Genomic DNA, 19533 nt, shown 5'->3' on the forward strand with positions numbered 1-19533 from the left:
TGTATATGTAATATTTGCTAACTCCAATGATTACGATCCATGTCTATTGTATACCTCTTGTGTATATTGTAATTGATTGTCATGTAGAATATGGTGAGAACAAGAACGGAAGACCCGGAAGATTCTACTTCTGCACAGTTGGACAGAATGGAAAGAATGATCATGGAAATGACGGAGACTTTACGACAACAATAGCAACAGCCACAACCGCCACCGCCACCGCCACTGCCACCGCCATCGGTACCTCCACCTGCGATACAAGATTTCCATGCTGAGGACCGAACCATTACACTCACGAAGGAATTTAAAAAGATGAAACCGCCATCATTCAAGGGGGGAATAGAACCGGTGAAAGTTGAAGCATGGGTGTTTGGGATAGAAAAGTTGTTCGAAGTTTTTCCTTGTACCGAAGCCCAAAAAGTGCAACATGCTGCCTTCACGCTCGAAGACGAAGCACGGAGGTGGTGGATGCTTACGAGAACTGTACACCAAGGATTAACATGGGACAGATTTTTGGAACTATTTTATGACAAGTACTTTCCCCAAAGTATGCGAGATAAGAAGGTGACAAAATTTGAAACTCTCAGACAAGGAAACAAGACTGTTGCGGAGTATGAAGCCCAATTCGCAGAACTAGCCCGGTTTGTACCTCATATGGTGGATATGAATTATAAGAAAGCACAGAAATTTGAGGGGGGATTACGGAATGCTATCCTTGACCCAGTCAATATGTTGAAGTTACCCAACTATGTTGATGTGTTGGAGAGGGCTGTTATAGCAGAGGGAAACATTGCTGCTCAGAATCGGATTTCTGAGTGGAAAGGAAAGAGGCAGAACACTCAATTATCAAGGGGTCAGCCACTCCACCAAACAAGAAACAAAATTCGAGAACCTCTAGGAAAGAAGCATCATGGGACTTGCTACCGATTGACTGAAGCATGTTTCAGGTGTGGCAAGACGGGCCATTTGGTGAAGGACTGTCCTCAAAGGAATCAGCAAAATGGGAATAGGGCTACTACAAGCTCAGCAGGGTCTACACTAGCTCCCAACACCAAGTCAGCCGCAAAAGCCTGTTAATAATAAAGACACCGCTAGGCAAGGAAGGGTGTTTGCACTGGTTCCAGAAGATGTGCAAAATGCTGCAACAGTGGTGTCAGGTACATTTATTATTCATGGTCATTCTATTCATGTATTGTTTGATTCTGGCTCTACCTATTCCGTTGTGTCAAAACTATTTGCTCAAAATTTAGATAGATCTGAGGAAACATTATCTTATATGTTATGTGTGTCTTCACCTTTGGGAGACACTATGGTTTGCACTTCTGTTTATTTTGCTTGTGAACTCCAATTTGGGAATATCCGGGTATATGCCAATTTCCTACCTCTTAATATGACTTATTTTGATATTATTCTGGGAAGGGATTGGTTGAGCGAATATTGTGCGACTATTGACTGTTTGACTAAGCAACTCAGTTTCCACCCTCCGAGACAATCAGAATTTACCTTTCAGGGACATGGAGTGACTTCTCCACCTTATTTGATTTATGCAATAAAGGCCTGTAAATTAATTCAGAAAGGATGTCCGGGGTATTTGTGCAGTGTCTTAGAGGGGCAACCAATGAATGGGAGTACTAATATGATTTCGGTCGTCTGTGAATTTCCAGATGTTTTTCCAGAGGAATTACCACGAGAGTTATTAGACCGTGAAATTGAGTTCACAATTGAAGTAGTGTCGGGAACTCAACCCATTTCTAAAACTCCGTATAGGATGTCACCAGTTGACATGAAAGAATTAAAGATTCAGTTACAAGATTTACTTCACAAAGGGTTCATTCGCCTGAGCGTTTCCTCTTGGGGTGCACTAGTTCTGTTTGCGAAAAAGAAAGATGGAACGCTCCGATTATGTGTAGATTATAGGGAGCTCAACAAAGTGACAATCAAAAACAAGTATCCCTTACCTAGAATTGATGATTTATTTGACCAGCGACAAGGGGCACAAGTCTTTTCAAAAATTGACTTACGGTCTGGATATCCCCAATTAAAGGTCAAAGCTGATGATGTTGAGAAAATAGCTTTTCAAACCCGATATGGGCATTACGAATTCTTGGTTATGCCCTTTGGAGTTACCAATTGTAGACGTCCTCGAACATCCCGGGAGGGAATCCCGTTTTGTTCATTGGGGCTTACTACAGTTTGGACTCAATGTCACGGTCCGGTATCTAATCTCGCAGAGTGCAATGCAAGACCGATGAATCATCAAAGAGTCCAAATTCGGCAAATCGTTTTCAAAAACTGATTTTTTAGAAAGAAGTGCCAAACATGGACTACTTTGCCAGATACAGAGTCACCACCTAAATATTTTATTTTGGGAGAATTTAGGAAACCCTGACTCGTGCCTAAGGCCACGTGTCCGTCATCACCAAAGTTGCCTCGGCTCGGGAACTTGGGTACGATTGGGGAAGGTCACTTCGTGAGCACTCCCACTCAGCCGATCAAAGATCGGCCTCTACTAACCATGATATCAAGTTTTGAAAACATTATGTGCTCTTATTCCGGTATTAGCCTAGAATTACTATGTGATGCACACAACATACAAGTATAAACTAGATTGCTTAAGTTGGAACAAAGCATCGCATATCCGTTTGTTTTGAAAATAGATTAAATTTTGCTACTCGCAAGTAGGCTAAAACACGGGTTTCGACGAATTATTCCAATTCAAGCAACCTAACCTTCACCCACAGGCATTCAGGTAGTTATATCACATAAGCACTTAGCCTCATGGCAAGCATGCTATCGTGGCAGTCACTCACACACATGCAAGGATGCTAAAGCATAAACACCTACTGAGTACTCCAAGTCAAAGAAAGAAGCTAATTAGAAATCATGCATGAATCGTAACTATACTGAGATGCCTAATGCAACACATACATGTATGCAACTAAGATAGGCTCGGCTATTCTAAGATGGCATATGAAATGCTACAAAAATCATGTATACAACTTGGAATTGAAATACGATGCAGTTAGTATGATAAGCCGAGCCTGGTGCATACAAAACAGATGAATGGATGCTAACTGAAACATGCCCTAATCTAACCATCATAAGCTGGTAAATAAAAGGGAGAAAGACGTGGGGTTGGAAGACATACATCACACACACGCACACTTATTACAACGTTACCCTCCTCGGATGGTCCAAATGAATAATACAGAATCAAATTAACTAATTATTACACAATACTAGCTAATTAACAAATTAACTAAACTAACATGTAAACTAAATGAAAGTGGGCTGCCTCGGCTCTGTTTTGAATGAAAATGGATGCATGCATGCTCGAGTCGCCTTGCCGAGAAATCCATCGCGTTGCCCCGACTCGCCTTTGTTTGCAATTGATTTCAAAAACCTGCACAAAGCTCCAGAAGGCTGAAACTACACCCTGGGAACCCATGGGAAGGCTGCCAACCAGCTCAGGACCTTGGAGACCACCTACCGACCACCTTTTGTGGAAGAAAGCCAAAAGGGTGGTCGGCCTGCCAGAAAGGCTAGTCGGCCGACCAGTTTCTGCCCCTAGTTTCTAGTTTTTCTGCAACAAAGGCAAGAGAGAGAGAAGGCAAGGTATTTTCAACATATGTGTGCATGACCACTCTCCCCGTCATTTCATAGGCTCTAGGGAGTGTAGTTCTCGATCCTCGTGCCATCAATCACGCATCCCGATGCATGATGGCCAATGAGTCGAATTGCATGACTCAATGTGAAATGAATGCACATGTAAACACCTAAAGCCAACAACTCTATAATGGATAGTCAAGAGTGTCGGTGACCAAGAATCGAGGCACGTTTCGTCACTTTGAGTACGAAACATCCCTCGTTTCCCGTGTTTGGACTAAACCCTACTCCAAACACAATGCAACAAACAATGTATGGACAAATGCAACTATAGCATGCGATCTAAATGCAATGCAACTAAGTGATGCGAAGATGCACGGAATGTCATGCAAGCATGCAAATGGCATACACAATGCTATGAACTAACCAATGGCATACTCAATGCACATGGATTATATGGCATGCATACACGATGCACTAACATATGCAATGTTATGAACGAGGCATACGCAATGCAATGATCAAACATGCGATAACATGGACTGTAGGGCATACACAATGCAAGATGGACTTAAACCAAGATGGATGGGCCTCGGCCACACCCAAATCAGTGGCCAAACATGATGAAAACAAGGCCCCTAGAACACACAAGCATACACAATGCGGGGGCTCCAAGCCTAAGGCACAAAAACACAACTTTGCACATGCATTGAAAGGACTAAACATGGAGTACAATGGCATATATTCCAGCTCTAAAATGGCATATAACATGACTTGGCGTGCTCATGCAATGGCCCATAAATGAGGTATTTAAGCACAACTCTCAAACACATCTAAGGAGTGGAAAACATGGGAACATGACAACCTTATATGCTTTGAAATGTCATACAAAATGATGCTAAGACATGGAAACACCTCAACTTAAGCATGCAAGAGGGTTCAAAACTCAAGGCTAGGCAAGGGTATTGCACTACAACCATGCATAGCAAGCATCATTCGACCATGAGGCATAATAGCATGCAATACAAGCTAGTGAAGAGGGTTTACACTACAAGTATATGAAGCATTCAAGAGGTTACTAAACCAACAAAATTCAGAGGTATGACATGCCAAATAAAGCCCAAAAACTCATTGAAACATGGTCAATGCATGCAAGAATGACATGCTCCTTTGATAGGCTATGAAGAGGGTTATTCTACACATGCAAGATGGACACCCAATATGGAAAAGCAAGCTCTGGACAGAGCCTATGCAGGCCCTAAAAGTCATAGAAAAGGGCTTGAAACAAGCCTTGGAAGCATGCAAACATAGCTACCTTGTAAGGCCAAAAATGCTAGAAAACAAAACAAGGGGAGAGAGGGGCACCCCTCTCTCATTTTGGCACTCAAAACAGCATGCTAGCCACTGAAAATCCACTGGATTTTAGTGGCTAGAAGGCCAAACAAAGGTCAATGCAAAGGCCCTAATCCGTGGTTCAAAATAAGGTGAAATGAAGCATGCAAGGGGGTAAATGACCCCCAACAGGAAAATGATCTTAAACAAACATGTTAAGGACCTCAAAATAAGATTTTTTTCAGTTTATGACAAAGCTCAAATATGCTTGCAAATAAGGCTAAGAAATGGATCCAAATAAAGCTCAAAAGAGGGAATAAGTGTGTTACCCTTGTAGCTCAGCAAAATAGCAGCTTTGAGACCAAAAATCCAGACCTTCAACCTTTGAAAATGACCTCCAAGGACCTCAAAGCAATGGTGGAGGTGTTAGGTTAGGAGGTGGTGTGCAAAGGTGCAAGAACCAAGCACTTTCTAAGCCTAAGTGTAGAGATATAGAGAGGGAGATATACTTTTCCTTCAACAAATTTCTGAACCTTTACCAATGAGGGAGAGAGTCTCTCTTATAGCCAAAGGGGTCCAAAGCTTCTCAAACAAGCTAAAAAACAAGCTTGAAGATCCTCCATACGTGTATGGAGGATCCATTCTGTTCCTTTTCAGCTGGCACAATTGGCAACAACTCACAAAGACAGAACTAAGGGAGGCAGTCCGACCAGTTCAGGTGGTCGGCCGACCACTCCCCCTGGTCGGCTGACCAATTCAAAAGGTTCAAGTGAGTGAATGGCGGTCGGCCATCCCAATTGGTGGTCTCCCAATTGAATGCAAGCTAGTGGTGTGGTGGGAGACCAGCAATTATGGCCCAAAAGTGAGGGAGACCAGTTACCTATCAAGGAAATTGGCCGGTTGGGGAAAAGTGGTCTCCAAGGAGAAAAGGTGGTCTCCCACCCTTGTACCACCTTCCAAACAATGAAAACAAGGTCCATGCCAAAAATGAACCAAGACGGATGCAAAACGAGGGTTCAGGGGTCAAAACGCGTAGCTGGGTGCCCCGAAAACAGGCTGTTAAGCATCGAAAGTGGCGCGCGACCACGAAGGTGGTCTCCTGGGCCACAATGTCCCTCTAGAGAGAGGAAGTAAGGTGTGTGCCAAAAACCGTGCCAAACGGAGAAAGTTAAGCGATCCCGAACCGAGGCGTACGACCGACGGCTCTGAAAACTGAAAACTGGTCTCCAAATGGGAAAAGTGGCCTACGACCATGAAAAGTAGCCTACGACCACTAAAAGATGGTCTACGAGACCTCTCACTCCCTTCAGGAAGAGAAAATAAGACCTGGTTTGCAAACCGAGGTAAAGCACAAAAGGGTCCCGATTTCTGGGGTAAGGCTCTCAGCTGAAACTCTGAAATCTCGAAACGAGCACAACATACGCAATCATCGAGTGCTCAATCGGTGACGTCAGAGTCTTAAGGTCAGTCAAAAATGGGGTGTCTACACCAATGCACCGGTGGCATTTATGGATTTAATGAACCGTGTCTTTAAGCCATACCTGGACGAATTTGTTGTGGTATTTATCGACGACATTCTGATTTATTCGAAAAATGCTGAAGCCCACGAAAACCATCTCTGCTTAATTCTTCAGACACTCCGAGATAAGAAATTGTATGCCAAACTGAGGAAATGTGAATTCTGGCGACATGAGGTAGCGTTCTTGGGTAATGTGATATCGAAGGAAGGTGTATCGGTTGATCCACACAAGATTGATTCAATTATAAATTGGCTGACTCCTACCAATGTAACTGAAGTGCGTAATTTCTTGGGATTAGCGGGGTACTACCAGAGGTTTGTAAAAGATTTTTCCAAAATCGTCGTGCCACTTACCCAATTGACTCAAAAAGGAGTTTTATTTGAGTGGTCAGAACAGCAGGAATCTGCCTTCCAAGAATTGAAAACAAAGTTGACTACAGCACCGGTTCTCGCACTACCATCTGGTACTGAAGGATTTGTAATCTACAGTGATGCTTCTTATAAGGGATTAGGCTGTGTACTTATGCAAAATGGAAGAGTCATCACTTACGCTTCCCGACAACTTAAACCCCATGAAAAGAATTATCCCACACATGATCTGGAGCTAGCAGCAGTGGTTTTTGCTTTGAAGATATGGCAACAATACCTATATGGCACCACTTGTGAAGTTTATACAGATCATAAGAGCCTCAAGTACCTCTTTACCCAAAAGGAGTTGAATATGCGACAGCGACGGTGGTTGGAACTTATTAAGGATTACGATTTGCAGATCCATTACCATCCCGATAAAGCCAATATAGTTGTAGATGCACTTAGTCGGAAAGGTATGGGAAATTTGGAAAATTTACATACGAGGTGAAAGGAATTATTATTGGAATTGGAGAAAATGAATGTAGACTTTGTGATGCCTGGACGAGAGGGCATAGCAGCAGCAGTGATGGCCCAACCGACATTAATTAAAGAAATCAAACTACGCCAGATGGAAAACGAATCTTTAAAGAAGATCCATGATGAGTTGGAAACAAAACCAAAACCTGGATTCAATTTGACAAACTTAGCGCTTAAATTTCAAAACTGAATATGTGTTCCCAATGTGTCAGAACTTAAACAAAAATTAATGGAAGAAGCGCATGCCTCGAGATTTTCAATGCATCCCGGGAGTACCAAGATGTGTCGGGACTTAAAGAAAAAATTTTGGTGGCCAAGTATGAAAAAGGAAGTTCCAGACTTCGTCTCCAAATGTTTGCAATGTCAGCAAGTAAAGGCAGAGCATCAGAGACCGGCAGGGTTGCTGCAAACCCCTTCCAATTCCGGAATGGAAGTGGGAGCATTTGACTATGGATTTTGTTGTAAGCTTGCCACGAACTCCTCAGGGTATGAATTCCATTTGGGTCATTGTAGACTGATTAACTAAATCTGTTCACTTCCTACCTGTGAAAACTTAGTACAATGCGGATAAACTTGTTGTGATTTATGTGAATGAAATTGTGAGACTCCATGGTGTTCCAGTTTCAATAGTATCAGATAGAGATCCGAAGTTTGTATCTAGATTCTGGCAGAGTCTACAAGAAGCAATGGGTACAGAATTAAAGTTTAGCACAACTTTTCATCCTCAGACAGACGGACAATCTAAGAGAACGATACAGACATTAGAGGATATGCTCTGAATGTGTGTTTTGGATTTTCAAGAAAGTTGGGAAACTCATCTACCATTGGTGGAATTTGAATACAATAATAGTTACCATAGGAGCATTGGAATGGCACCCTATTAGGCTCTGTATGGAAGACCATGTCGTTCCCCTATGTGTTGGGCCAAAGTTGGGGATAAATCGTTGTTAGGGCCTGAAATTGTTCAACTGACAACTGAAAAGATTAAAATTATTCGGGAAAGATTGCGAACTGCTCAAAGTAGACAAAAGAGTTATAAGGATAATCGACGAAGAGATTTGGAATTTGAAGTAGGTAATCCTGTTTTTGTAAAAGTTACTCCGATAAAGGGACAGCCCATTCGGGAAAAAGGGTAAATTAACACCCCGATATGTTGGTTCATTTCAAGTTTTGCAGAAAATAGGCTTGGTGGCTTACTGAGTTGCTCTTCCACCAAGCATGAGCCAAATACATAATGTATTTCATGTATCTATGCTTCGAGGGTATCTTCCAAATCCATCCCATGTCATTGATTACCACCAAATCATTCTGGACGATAAGTTAACCTATGAAGAAAAGCTAATTCGGATTCTGGATCGGCAAATGAGACAACTACGGAACAGAGTGATCCCAATGGTGAAAATTGAATGGCAAGAACGCTACGGAACCGAAGCTACTTGGGAAAAAGAAGAGGAAATGCAACATCATCTGGAATTGTTCATGACCTAAGGTAAAACAAGTTTGAGAGACCAAACTTATTTAAGGGGGGGACAGTGTAATAACCCGAACCTTGTGCATGTTTTCTGGTATGCTTTCAGTCCCTTACTATGTATAATTACATATCTGATGTGCAATTCCATGTGAAAATAAGTTTAATTGTGTGAATTCCATGGTTATGGATTGATATCTATCAATATGAAAAAAAATATCTGTTACAATTGTGATGTTCGGATTAGAAATTGGAAACCTTAGAAGCTTGATAATCTGAAATTGACTTTATATTTGAGATCAGTATGATTTTTAGATCCTAATGTGATTTTCTATAAAAATCTGATTCGAGATGATTAAACTGATTAAGTTTTTTTTTATTCAACTTATATATTTATATCTATCCTTAAATATTTGAGTTGGAGGCTAGCTATACCAAAAATATCTCCTGAGAGAGGAGAAAGAAGAGTGAAGAAAGAAGGAACACAGAGGGAAGATCAACAAGGAAGAGGATTGAGAAATTGAGAGGATATCTAGAGATTGAAGCTCAAGGTGAGCTTAACCCACCTAGTTCAACCCCTTTTCTTGATTTGGAGTAGGAATTCCTTGATATTGTGTAACCTAGGGTTTGTAATTGAGATCAAGTGCATCATAATTGCTTAACTTGGAACATGTTTTATCGCTTGGTTGTTTCGGAACTAATTTGGTGTTATATGGAGGAACTCATCCTATTGCTTGATTTTTCATATTGAACCCACATATTTTTACATATATAATGTTGTATGTTAAAGAGAATTGAGTTGTGTTTATGAATTTGAGAGAGATAAGAGTTAATTGAGTTTTGATTCATGTTAAAGTAATGTTATGCTCTCATAACGTCCCAAATTCCTCCATTTTAGAACTTGTATTATATTGGCCTTGGTAAGACGTATTGTATTTCAAACTACACAAAACAGAGGCAACGACCGCACATGCGGGGCTCATGGCCGCACGTGCGGGGAAGCACTGCCGCACGTGCTGAAAACAGGGGGACTAGAGGCTGAGCTACTGAAATAAAAGCACGTGCGGGGCGTACGTGCGGCCATCTTCCCGCACGTGCGGCGAAGGGCCTCTGCATGTGTGGCCCATGTGCAAATACTTCGTCTGCTCTGTTTTCCTTGTTTAACCCTCTGGTATAATTAAAATCTGTATTTGATGTTTTTAAGATGTTGTAAATCCATTCAAAGCGAAACGAATAAGATATTGTTTAAAAAGGAAAATGGACTAATTTCTGAACTGCGTGTGTATGCAGGGCACATACCAGAAGGAACTGTCGCTCTACCACAGCACTGTGAGTAATAGTACTGTAGTAGTACGTTTTGCTTATTGTTAATAATTATTATTAACGCTCTATTATTCGCAAGTTAACTATGTTAATCTATACGAACGATTGGTTAATCTATGTACATCTGTATGACTCTGAGATTGTTCTGCTTTGTTAAAGATGGGCCCGAGGCCGTTCAGTTATAAGCCACCGAGTGTGGACAACTCTGAAGAAGAGGGAGGTGAGGACATGTCACTGACTGAACGGTCGTGTTATGATCTGAATTATATATATGTTATGGCCTGTGGCCGAGGGAAGTGGCGTACATGACAATGTATCACTTGCCTGTTAATGTTTAGACAACTGTTGATACATGGGCCCGAGGCCAATTTGTAAGACATGTTGGGCCCGAGGCCAATCTGTAAAAAATTTGTTGGGCCTGAGGCCATTCTGTATGATACTGGGCTTGAAGCCGCTCCGTATAAAGATTGGGCCGAAGGTTGCTCTGAAAATGTTTACAAGATAAGATTAATCATATGACCTCTGCACTTATATACATTATGATTCAAGCTTATTCATTGAATTCTTTAGGTACTAGTATTCACTGAGCCTTGCTCACTCCGTGTTATGTCTGTCTCTGCAGGTAATCAACCTGGAGTTCAGTCTTAGATCAGCTTTGGCCACTTGCTTTTGGTCAAGCAGTGTGAAGAAGCTTATGCATCTTGTGGGGTTCCCTTAATGACCCATGGCTTGGTCCTTAGTCTTTTGTCTATTGTGATTAATCGTGTATAACATTCTTTACCAATATTTTTAATATATACCCACGTGCGGAGCTGGATCTGTATATATATATCTATATATGTATTTATGTGTATGCAGATATCTGCTTCTTGTATATCTGTTTATCATATGATGAATTGTTTAATGACACATTGAGATCCTGGCATATAGGTGTTAGCTCCATGGATGTTGTTTTATGTTATTAATCGCTTCCGTTCAGGCCCCATATGCTGTACATATCGCATTTGATGTCCGTTCCGAAGTGGTCATGCCCAAACTTTTAGGGACAGGTTCGGGGTTTGACATGTGGGGTACGATGTGAGGTGGTGGTGGGGTAGTGATTATGTGCATGTTTCTTAGGGGGGGTGTGGTTGTGTTCGGTATCGGAGTGATGTGGTGGTTATGTTGTTGGTAGTGGCTATTTGATGCTCCGTTGCGCACGTTTCTGGTGTGGGCAATTTAGTTTTGAGATGTGGGCGTGTGGTAGTATTTATTTAGATATATTTGTATTTTGTGGGGGGTATAAAGAGGGGGTTGACGTGAAGGGGTAGTTTGGTAGGATTGATTGATTGAATCGTGGTAATTTCGGCGTAGGTATAATGTGTTTGGCGCAAAGTGTGTGTGTTATTTTTTGATAATTATAAAGTGTACATGTTTGTGTGTTATGTTACAATGTTTGCCATGTAACGTGCATATTAAGTAAGAGATTGGGCGATTAGGATAAAAAAAATGTGGGTTGCATCGAATTGTTGTTACTGTTAATGTATCAGTGTTTTTAGCTTGCATAGATTGTGATTGATGGGGTACTGAATGTGGGGTTTGATGTATTTTGTGTTGATGTTTGGTTTGGTTATAATGTGCTGGTGGATAAGTGTTGTGCGGGTTGTATGCACGGTTGTGTCACGGCAACGTGTGATGTGGCCGGGTGTGGGATGTAGGATATGGTGTGTAACATTTGGGGTTGGCACTTGTTTGGTAATTTGTGTGGCAGCAGTATGCATCGTTCAACGTGGTGTGGTAATGGGTGACGTTGTCGGGGTATTTGTATGGTGGGGTTTGTGTGACAGTTGGGGTTGTCGCAAGTGTGGAAACGTTGCCCGTTGTGGTACATATTTGTGTGGGTGTGGGGTAAGATGGGAGTTGGTGGTGGTGTGGTGATGATGTGTATGTTGGGGGTGTGTATGGGGTGTTTGTGTTGGGTGTTTGAGGGATGTGGTGGTTATGTTGTTGTTAGTGATTGGTTGGTGGAGCGTAGTACGCAATTGCGTCATTTAGGGAGTTAATTTTGGAGACGTGGGGGCCTGTTAGTGTGTAATCATGTTTCTTTATAGTTTTTGGGGGATATGAAAGTGTGGTTGATGTGTAGGTGGTCATTTGGTATGGTGGATTGAGTGTAGCATGGTTATTTGGGCTAGTGTTTAATTTGTCTACCGTGAAGTGTATGTGTGTGTGTGTGTGTGCGCGCTTTTTTTTGAAAATGTTAAACTGTACCTGCTAGTGTGTTACGCAACAACGGTTGTCATGTACTGTGTGTAATAACGAGGAGATAAAAGGATTAAGATCACATAATATGGGGGCATTTGACTGTAATTGGGGTTTGTTGTTTGGTTTTTTTCCCTAGTCGTAATGTTGGTGTTTGTACGTTATTAGAATTCACTTGAATTATGTGTTGAACACACGAAATGCTGCAGTGGGATATGGGATGGTGTAATGTGTTCCTCAAAATGAGCAAAAGGTGCTTGTTTGTGTGCTGGTTTGGAATGTTAAAATTTTTTGGATCTACTTGTTGGGTGTATTTACCATTAGAGTCACTTTTTTCTATGCTGTTATTCTATTTATTTTTTGGGGGGAAAGAATGTAATGGAACTGTTATTGATTATTGTGTTCATGATGCAGAATGTGTGAGAACATCTAGCCTGTGGACACGTTCAAGGGATAGGTTGAGGTTAACTTCCGTTGCTGGGTCTCCTACAAAGAAATGTGGCATGAGGATGCAAGGGTGTATCTTGTTCAAGCAAGTAAAACCATTGAGAAATGTCCTAGTAACCCCCAAAGTTAGCAAAATGAGGCTGAATTACCAATCGAACATCACGGGCATAGTGAAGATTGTGTCCACCTCTAGCTTGACAGCATCACACCAAACCCACTTGATGAAAACCCCATTCTGGCTGTTGTTTGATGCAATCCTCCGTAATGATCTGAACTAGCAGGAGTTCAGGAAGTGTGATAGCTTGGTTTACAAAATTATCCAGACATATGATGCGAATGATGATGTATTTCATATCGAGAATAGGAAGCTGTGCGACAGCGACATCAGACTAATTTTTGGGCTGCAATGTGGGGGGCAGCCTTTGGTGCTCTCAAATGGGCCCCGTCCACCATCTGATTTTATCCAGCGGAGGTGTACAAATATGACACGCATTAGCTCGAATCTTTCCAGAACACTATTTCCGGAAGCGGTCACCAGTACTCGTGAGGAAGACGTTAAAGATGCAACTAAGATGTTAACATTGTATGTATGTGTGCAATTGTTTTTCTTAACATCCGGCGAATCTGTGAATTGGAATTTCATTCGAATAATAGACAAACTAGACATGATGAAATTATACAATTGTACTTTTGCAATGCAGAACGTACTAATGGGATCAGTAAAGGAGTTTTGCCAGACCCCAGAAAAAGTGGTGTGGAGAATGTGTCAAATACGAAAGATACACAGCGGACAGTTGCTAATGGCCCTTGTGTACCCTCGAACATTGAACATGCATACAAAATAATAATTGGACTGAGGCCGAAAACAAAAGCAAAGACCTTTTGATTGCCAAGTTAGAGCACCAAATTGGGAATTTGACAAAAGCACTTGAGGTAAAAGCATCAAACTTGTTTGTTGGATTCAATGGATGTTTGAAAGTGAAAGAAGATCAGATTGCACAATTGGGCATCGTTATTGGTGAATTGAGAAGGACGATAACCAGGCTTGAGGATCAGCTTGCCACCCGACCTGGTCAAGCAACGACAGATGCGCCCCGTGACTGTGATGTTGATGCTGGTTTGGATTCATTTGAGTTTGGTGATGTGGCGAATGTAGAGGAGATTATACATGATGTCACGTAGCGTGTGATGAGCCATGTGGTCAGCGTGGACACGCCAGCATGTAGTCAGCGTGGACACGCCAACAGTTACTTGCATCGATCTGCATGACCAGACTGTACATGGAGAGACAGGGGTTGACGTCAACGTGCTCCAACCAGAACAACAGGTAGCCAGTGAAAGGTATTTAGCAGTCAATGAGGGTTTGACGTGAATGGAAGGTTAGACGTGAATAGAAGTTACCAGAGTATGAGTACCCACTGGTCCATGGATGTTTGAGGAAGGTCGGTACAGAATTAAGGGTGGTTGTACTAGAAGAATTGTAGACACCCCATTTTTGACCGTCCTCGAGACTTGGACGTCGTCGTTTGAACACTCGATGATTTTGTATGCTCGTATTCGTGTTGAGTGCCTGAAGATCTTGGTCGAGCACCTCGTCTTTGAGCCTTCGAACCTTATGTGTTTTGTGCTTGGTTGTGGACCAAGAGCTTGTTGTTTAAAATCTGGAGGAGAGGATGGCCTGTCGGCCATCCCCATAGCTTATCAGCCATGACTTGTGCCTGTCGGCCACTAGTGGTGACCAGTCGGCTATGTTGTTGGCCGGTCGGCCAACAGTGGTGGCCGGCGACCATATTTCTCCTTTTTTAGATATTTGTTTACTTGCTGTGCCAGTTGTTGTTCACTGAAGTGCATCTCCATACACGTGTATGGTAGGATGATTTCAAGCTCCAATCTTGTTTTTCTATATATAGGGGGTGCTCTCCCCCATTTTGAGGGCTTAGAAAATTTGGATCAAAATTCTCTCTCTCTTTAGAATTCTCTCTCTCTCTCTCTCTCTCTTCTTGTTTTATGCTTTGTAGTTAGTTTTCTCTACACCTTTGCACACTAAGCCTTAACCAAACTTGACCACCTTGGAGCTGAGGTCCTTTAGAGCCTAGTTTGAGCTTTGGAATGAGGTTTGAGCTTGAAATTGTGGCTGTTTTGTGCTATGTTTCAAAGGTAGAGAACTTACCTCATTTAAGCTTGTCTTTACTACTCATTTTGCCATCTTTTTGTATTGTTTTTTAGCTGGTTTTCAACCACAAAAAACTCTATTTTTGGAGGCTTAACGTGATAGTTTGAGGTCATTTTGTGTAAAGGGGTGACCCACCCTTCTTGTTGCTTAATTGCGTAAGCTTTTGCACCATCTTTTAGCATATTCAAATCAAACTTTTTGGTCCTTTAAACCACTGAAATTTAGAGTTATTTCAGTGGCAAAAACCTTGTTTTGAAGTCCAAAATTGGAGGAGGTAGCCTCCCATCCTTGTGTCTTGTTTGCATGCCTAGATAGCTTAACATGTGAGCATGTTTTTCTAGCATTTTGTACCTGAATCTCAGCATGTTTTTGCTACTGTTTTGACTGGTTTCAACTCTATTTTGAGCTGGTTTGGTCCTTTGAGGCTTGTATTGTGTGGTTATAGTGCAATTTCCTTCATTAGCTTAATGTTTTAGGCTTTTAAACATGAATTGCATGAGTTGCTCGAATGTTTTAATGTCACTTTACACTCCATTTTAGCACTGAAATCTCTGCAACCTCCCTCTATTCTTCACTTTTTCATTTGTTTTGAAAGTGGCTTTGAACCCCTTGATGGCTTGAATGTGAAATTGAGACATTATGCCTAATGGTTTAATTCCTTCGAGAGTTCATTACCAACAGCGTGAGGTCTCTTTCATGCTTAAGGTACTTGTGGTTTAGGCCTCCTTTCCATTAGAGGACACTCACCTTTTGGACTAATCAAATAAAAAATGGATTGGTAAGTTAAAATGTATAAACAAAATGAACAAAGTAAAAGAGGCAAGATTAAGCATCTTCGTGTTGCATTGCATGTGTTCAGATCGGACGTTAATTCAAACATGAGAAAAACGGGACGTTTCATACTCAAAGTGATGAAACGTGTCACTTTTCTTGGTCACCATCACCCTTGATCATGCATGATAGGGTTGTGGTTTTATCAAGTCTTATTTTGCATTCATTAACTTGTGCAAGCTTGGCTCCTTAGTCATCATGCATTGAAAATGCTTAGTTGATGGTTTGAGGGCCCAGAAAACACTCCTTTGACCTTGTGTAATGATAAGGAGAGTAGTAATGCACACAAACCTTCAGAATACACTGTTTTGCCTCTATTTGCTCTCTGTTACAGTACAAAAGGGAAGTTCAGGGAAGGGGTGGCCAACCGGCCACCAGTAGTGGCTGACCGGCCACCAATGGTAGCCGACAGCCACCATTGGTAGCCGACCGGCCAGAAACAAAATTTTGCACAAGTGTGTTCCTAAGTTGGAGCATAGGTGTTCTGGAAGTTGGCAGCACTGTTGGTGTTCCAGCATGTGCAAACAGAGGCTGCAAAGGCAAGGTGGTGGCATTTTCGGGAGGAGAATTCGAGCATGCATGCGTCCCTCGCCCTCGAGCCTGTGTAATTGCTTTAGTTAGCTTAGAATAGCTAGTTAATTCAAATGCTATAATTATTTAGTTAATTAATTCATTTTGTAATATATAGCTAGCTTAGAATAGTTAGTTAATTTGTTTCAATTGTTGTAATTGGTTAACTAGAGTAGTTAATTAGTTTTGGTTTGTAATAGCTTAGCTAAATTAGCATACCGAGTTAGCTTTAGTTTATTCATTCAGACCCTCCTTCATGAGGGTGTAATGTTGTAATAAGCGTGCGTGCGTATGTGCATGTCTTCCAACCCCACGTCTTTCTCCCTTTTATTTAATCGCTTTCGATGGTTAGATTAGGGACATTTTCAATTAGCATACCTTATGCTTTCATGTTTGCATCCATTCATTTGTCTTGCATGCACCGAGGCTCGGCGTATCATTCAACCTGTAGTGTAATTTCAATACTTCTTTGAATACGTGTTTCAAAGCATGCTATCAAAGTGTTGCAAATAACATGTTAAATAGTTGAGCCTATTAATTGCATTATTGCATGTGTTGCATTAGGCATCTTGTATAGTTAGGATCATGCATATTTCTAACTAGTTTTTGTTTTAGCTCGGAGTACTTGGTGAGTTTTATGCTTTAGCATAATGGCATGAGTGTGATTGTTATTTTGCCATGTTTAGCATGTTTGCCATGAGGCTATGTGCTTATATGCTAAACTACATGAATGCCTGTGGATGAAGGCTTGATTGTTTGAATTGCAACAATTCAACAAGTGTATGTTTTTAGCCCACTTTACGAAGTGGCAAAATCATGTTTTAAGCCCACTTGAGGTGGCAAATCCGCATCTTTAAGCCCACTTGAGGGTGGCAAATTCAAACCATTTTTGACAACAAACATGAGTTGAGTTATTCCAATTCTTGCAATTTTAGTCTATGCTTGCTTGTGTGCACCACATAGTAAAGCTAGCTAATAACCGGAATAAGAATACATGAGGTTTATGAAAAAACATATCATGATTAGTATAGGCCAATCTTTGATCAGGCGAGCAGGGGTGCTCATTTCAGGACCTTCCCCTCTCGTACCCAAGTTCCCGAGCCGAGGCAACTTTGGTGACGACGGACACGTGGCCTTTGGCGCGAGTCAGGGTTTTCTAAATTTTCCCAAAATAAAATATTTAGGTGGCAACTCTGTAATCTGGCAAAGTAGTCCAATTTTTGCATTATTTGATTGAAAATCGATTTTCCAAAATGATTTTTTGGATTTGGACTCTTTGGTGTTTATCAATTTCACATTGCACTTGTGAGACTAGATTCAGAACCGCGGGAGTCCGAACTATGAGGCCTTCTTTTCAACCCTTTCCGAAAGGCGGGGGCGTGGAAAAAGGCGAGTCCACAAGAATGTGGGTTCAGTTTTGGGTTGATTGATTGCGATGATGATGTGGTCATGGATGAGGTTGGCGAAGTGGTCAAATGTCGTATGGGTTTTGGTTTGAACAACCATTTGGCCGTATGGAAATTAATACCAAAGGAAATGAAACGCAAATTAACTACCACTTACGAGAACCATGGTGACAGGTAAGTATGCCATCGTTATTTGTCAAATTTTCATTTGTTTGTGTATATTAAACAAAACGTGGTTTCCCCATGCAGGGTAATCATATGGGCTGGCACGAAAGAAGATGTTTTTTGTGTATTTTTCCAACATTCAAAATCTGGTCTGCCCGGCTGGAGTTAGAGGAAATGTAGGTGCCTTCAAAATGTTGTCGGCTCCCTAATGAATTGTAACATGTGCGTATCTTCACAAATGTGGCATTATGTAGATGCTGATATGTATGCCGATTAATGGCAGGTTATTGACGTTTGTGCGGAGCTATTATTGAGCAGACAAGACGTTTTGGCAACAGGGGTAGAATTCCCAAAGAAGTCTTACTTCTTCACAAGTATCTATTTGGTAAGGAGACTACGTGGTTCGTGTTATGTTTGTGGTATGTACTATCCCATTTATGTGGTTGGTTTGGAATGTTTTTATGCTGTGCAGGACATGGCGAAACACAAAAGCATAACGTCGAGGGATAAGTATATGGAGACACACATGCGGGCCGCTGGTGACGTTAGGTATATCCATTTCCAATGTGTTTCAAATCACACTGGATGCTAGTTGTTTAAGACACCGAAGATGGCATTTGGAAACATTACAATTCTTTGAGGCGCCGCAACAGGGGCGATGACATACACTACAAAGAGGCATTGTTTTTCTATGTTTGTGTAATTTTAAAAGTAATTATGGGGTTACTAGGGTTGCCTGGAGCTCCTGATCGGCCATTTGTTAGGGCATGGTGACACGTTTTTATTAGCGATGTGTTTCCCATTTTGTTGATTGTGTGTGCTGTAGAAAGAGCAAGTGTTGAACTACGTGCGGTTGACATGTCAGGCATCATCAAATGGAGACGTGGTTGGTACGTAGGATGGAGATGGAATTATTGAATCTATCGTGGATTGCCCCCAACAGTGTCTAGATTTGTACGTTGACAAACCTTTTTTGTTACGACATTTATTCACCGTTTTCATTATTGGATACCATATTTGCTATGTTGGTGGTTTGAATCTTGTTTGTTGTTATTCACAATTCGGACTGTGCAATTATTGTGTGCTACATTATGCGGTAGTATGTACACCACATTCCAATCGAACGTACAATGAAAGACACTAACTACATTGGTACATGTGCCGCTATGGTGAGGTCTTTTGTGCGTGACCCTGTTTGTGGGCTGAAAGATGGTTTGGACAACAATCGTGGCTAACATTTGATATATTGTTTCAGTAATGATACATGTTTCGCATTCTTATATTTGGTTGTGGATAGTTTTGATGTGATAATCTCACGGTAGTGTTTTTGGGATTTTGAGTTTACGTTGCATTTCATTTTGGTATGGACCTACCGTATAATGAAATTGATTGGGTTTAAAACAATGTGGTTGTGAATATGTTAGTGTGTTGTTTATTGTCGTTTGTGTCATGGTTAAAAGATTACATACTATGGGCTGCATACACTTTGTTGTTCATATATTGGTGTGCGATATGTGTTATTTAGTGTGGATTTTGGTAGAGACGATATGCTCGTATCATGACT

The 19533-nt window shown here is 41.4% G+C and overlaps 1 protein-coding gene across 1 annotated transcript; it reads left to right on the forward strand.

Moving 5' to 3' along the window:
* Positions 1 to 312: 312 nt before the first annotated feature.
* On the forward strand, positions 313 to 1077 carry LOC114296377 (uncharacterized). The gene has a single exon (XM_028240672.2). The coding sequence runs from the start codon at positions 313 to 315 to the stop codon at positions 1075 to 1077; it is 765 nt and encodes a 254-aa protein (XP_028096473.2).
* Positions 1078 to 19533: the final 18456 nt, after the last annotated feature.

Source organism: Camellia sinensis, chromosome 1 (assembly GCF_055761805.1).
Source record: "Camellia sinensis isolate YWXY chromosome 1, ASM5576180v1, whole genome shotgun sequence".
Lineage (NCBI taxonomy): Eukaryota > Viridiplantae > Streptophyta > Magnoliopsida > Ericales > Theaceae > Camellia > Camellia sinensis.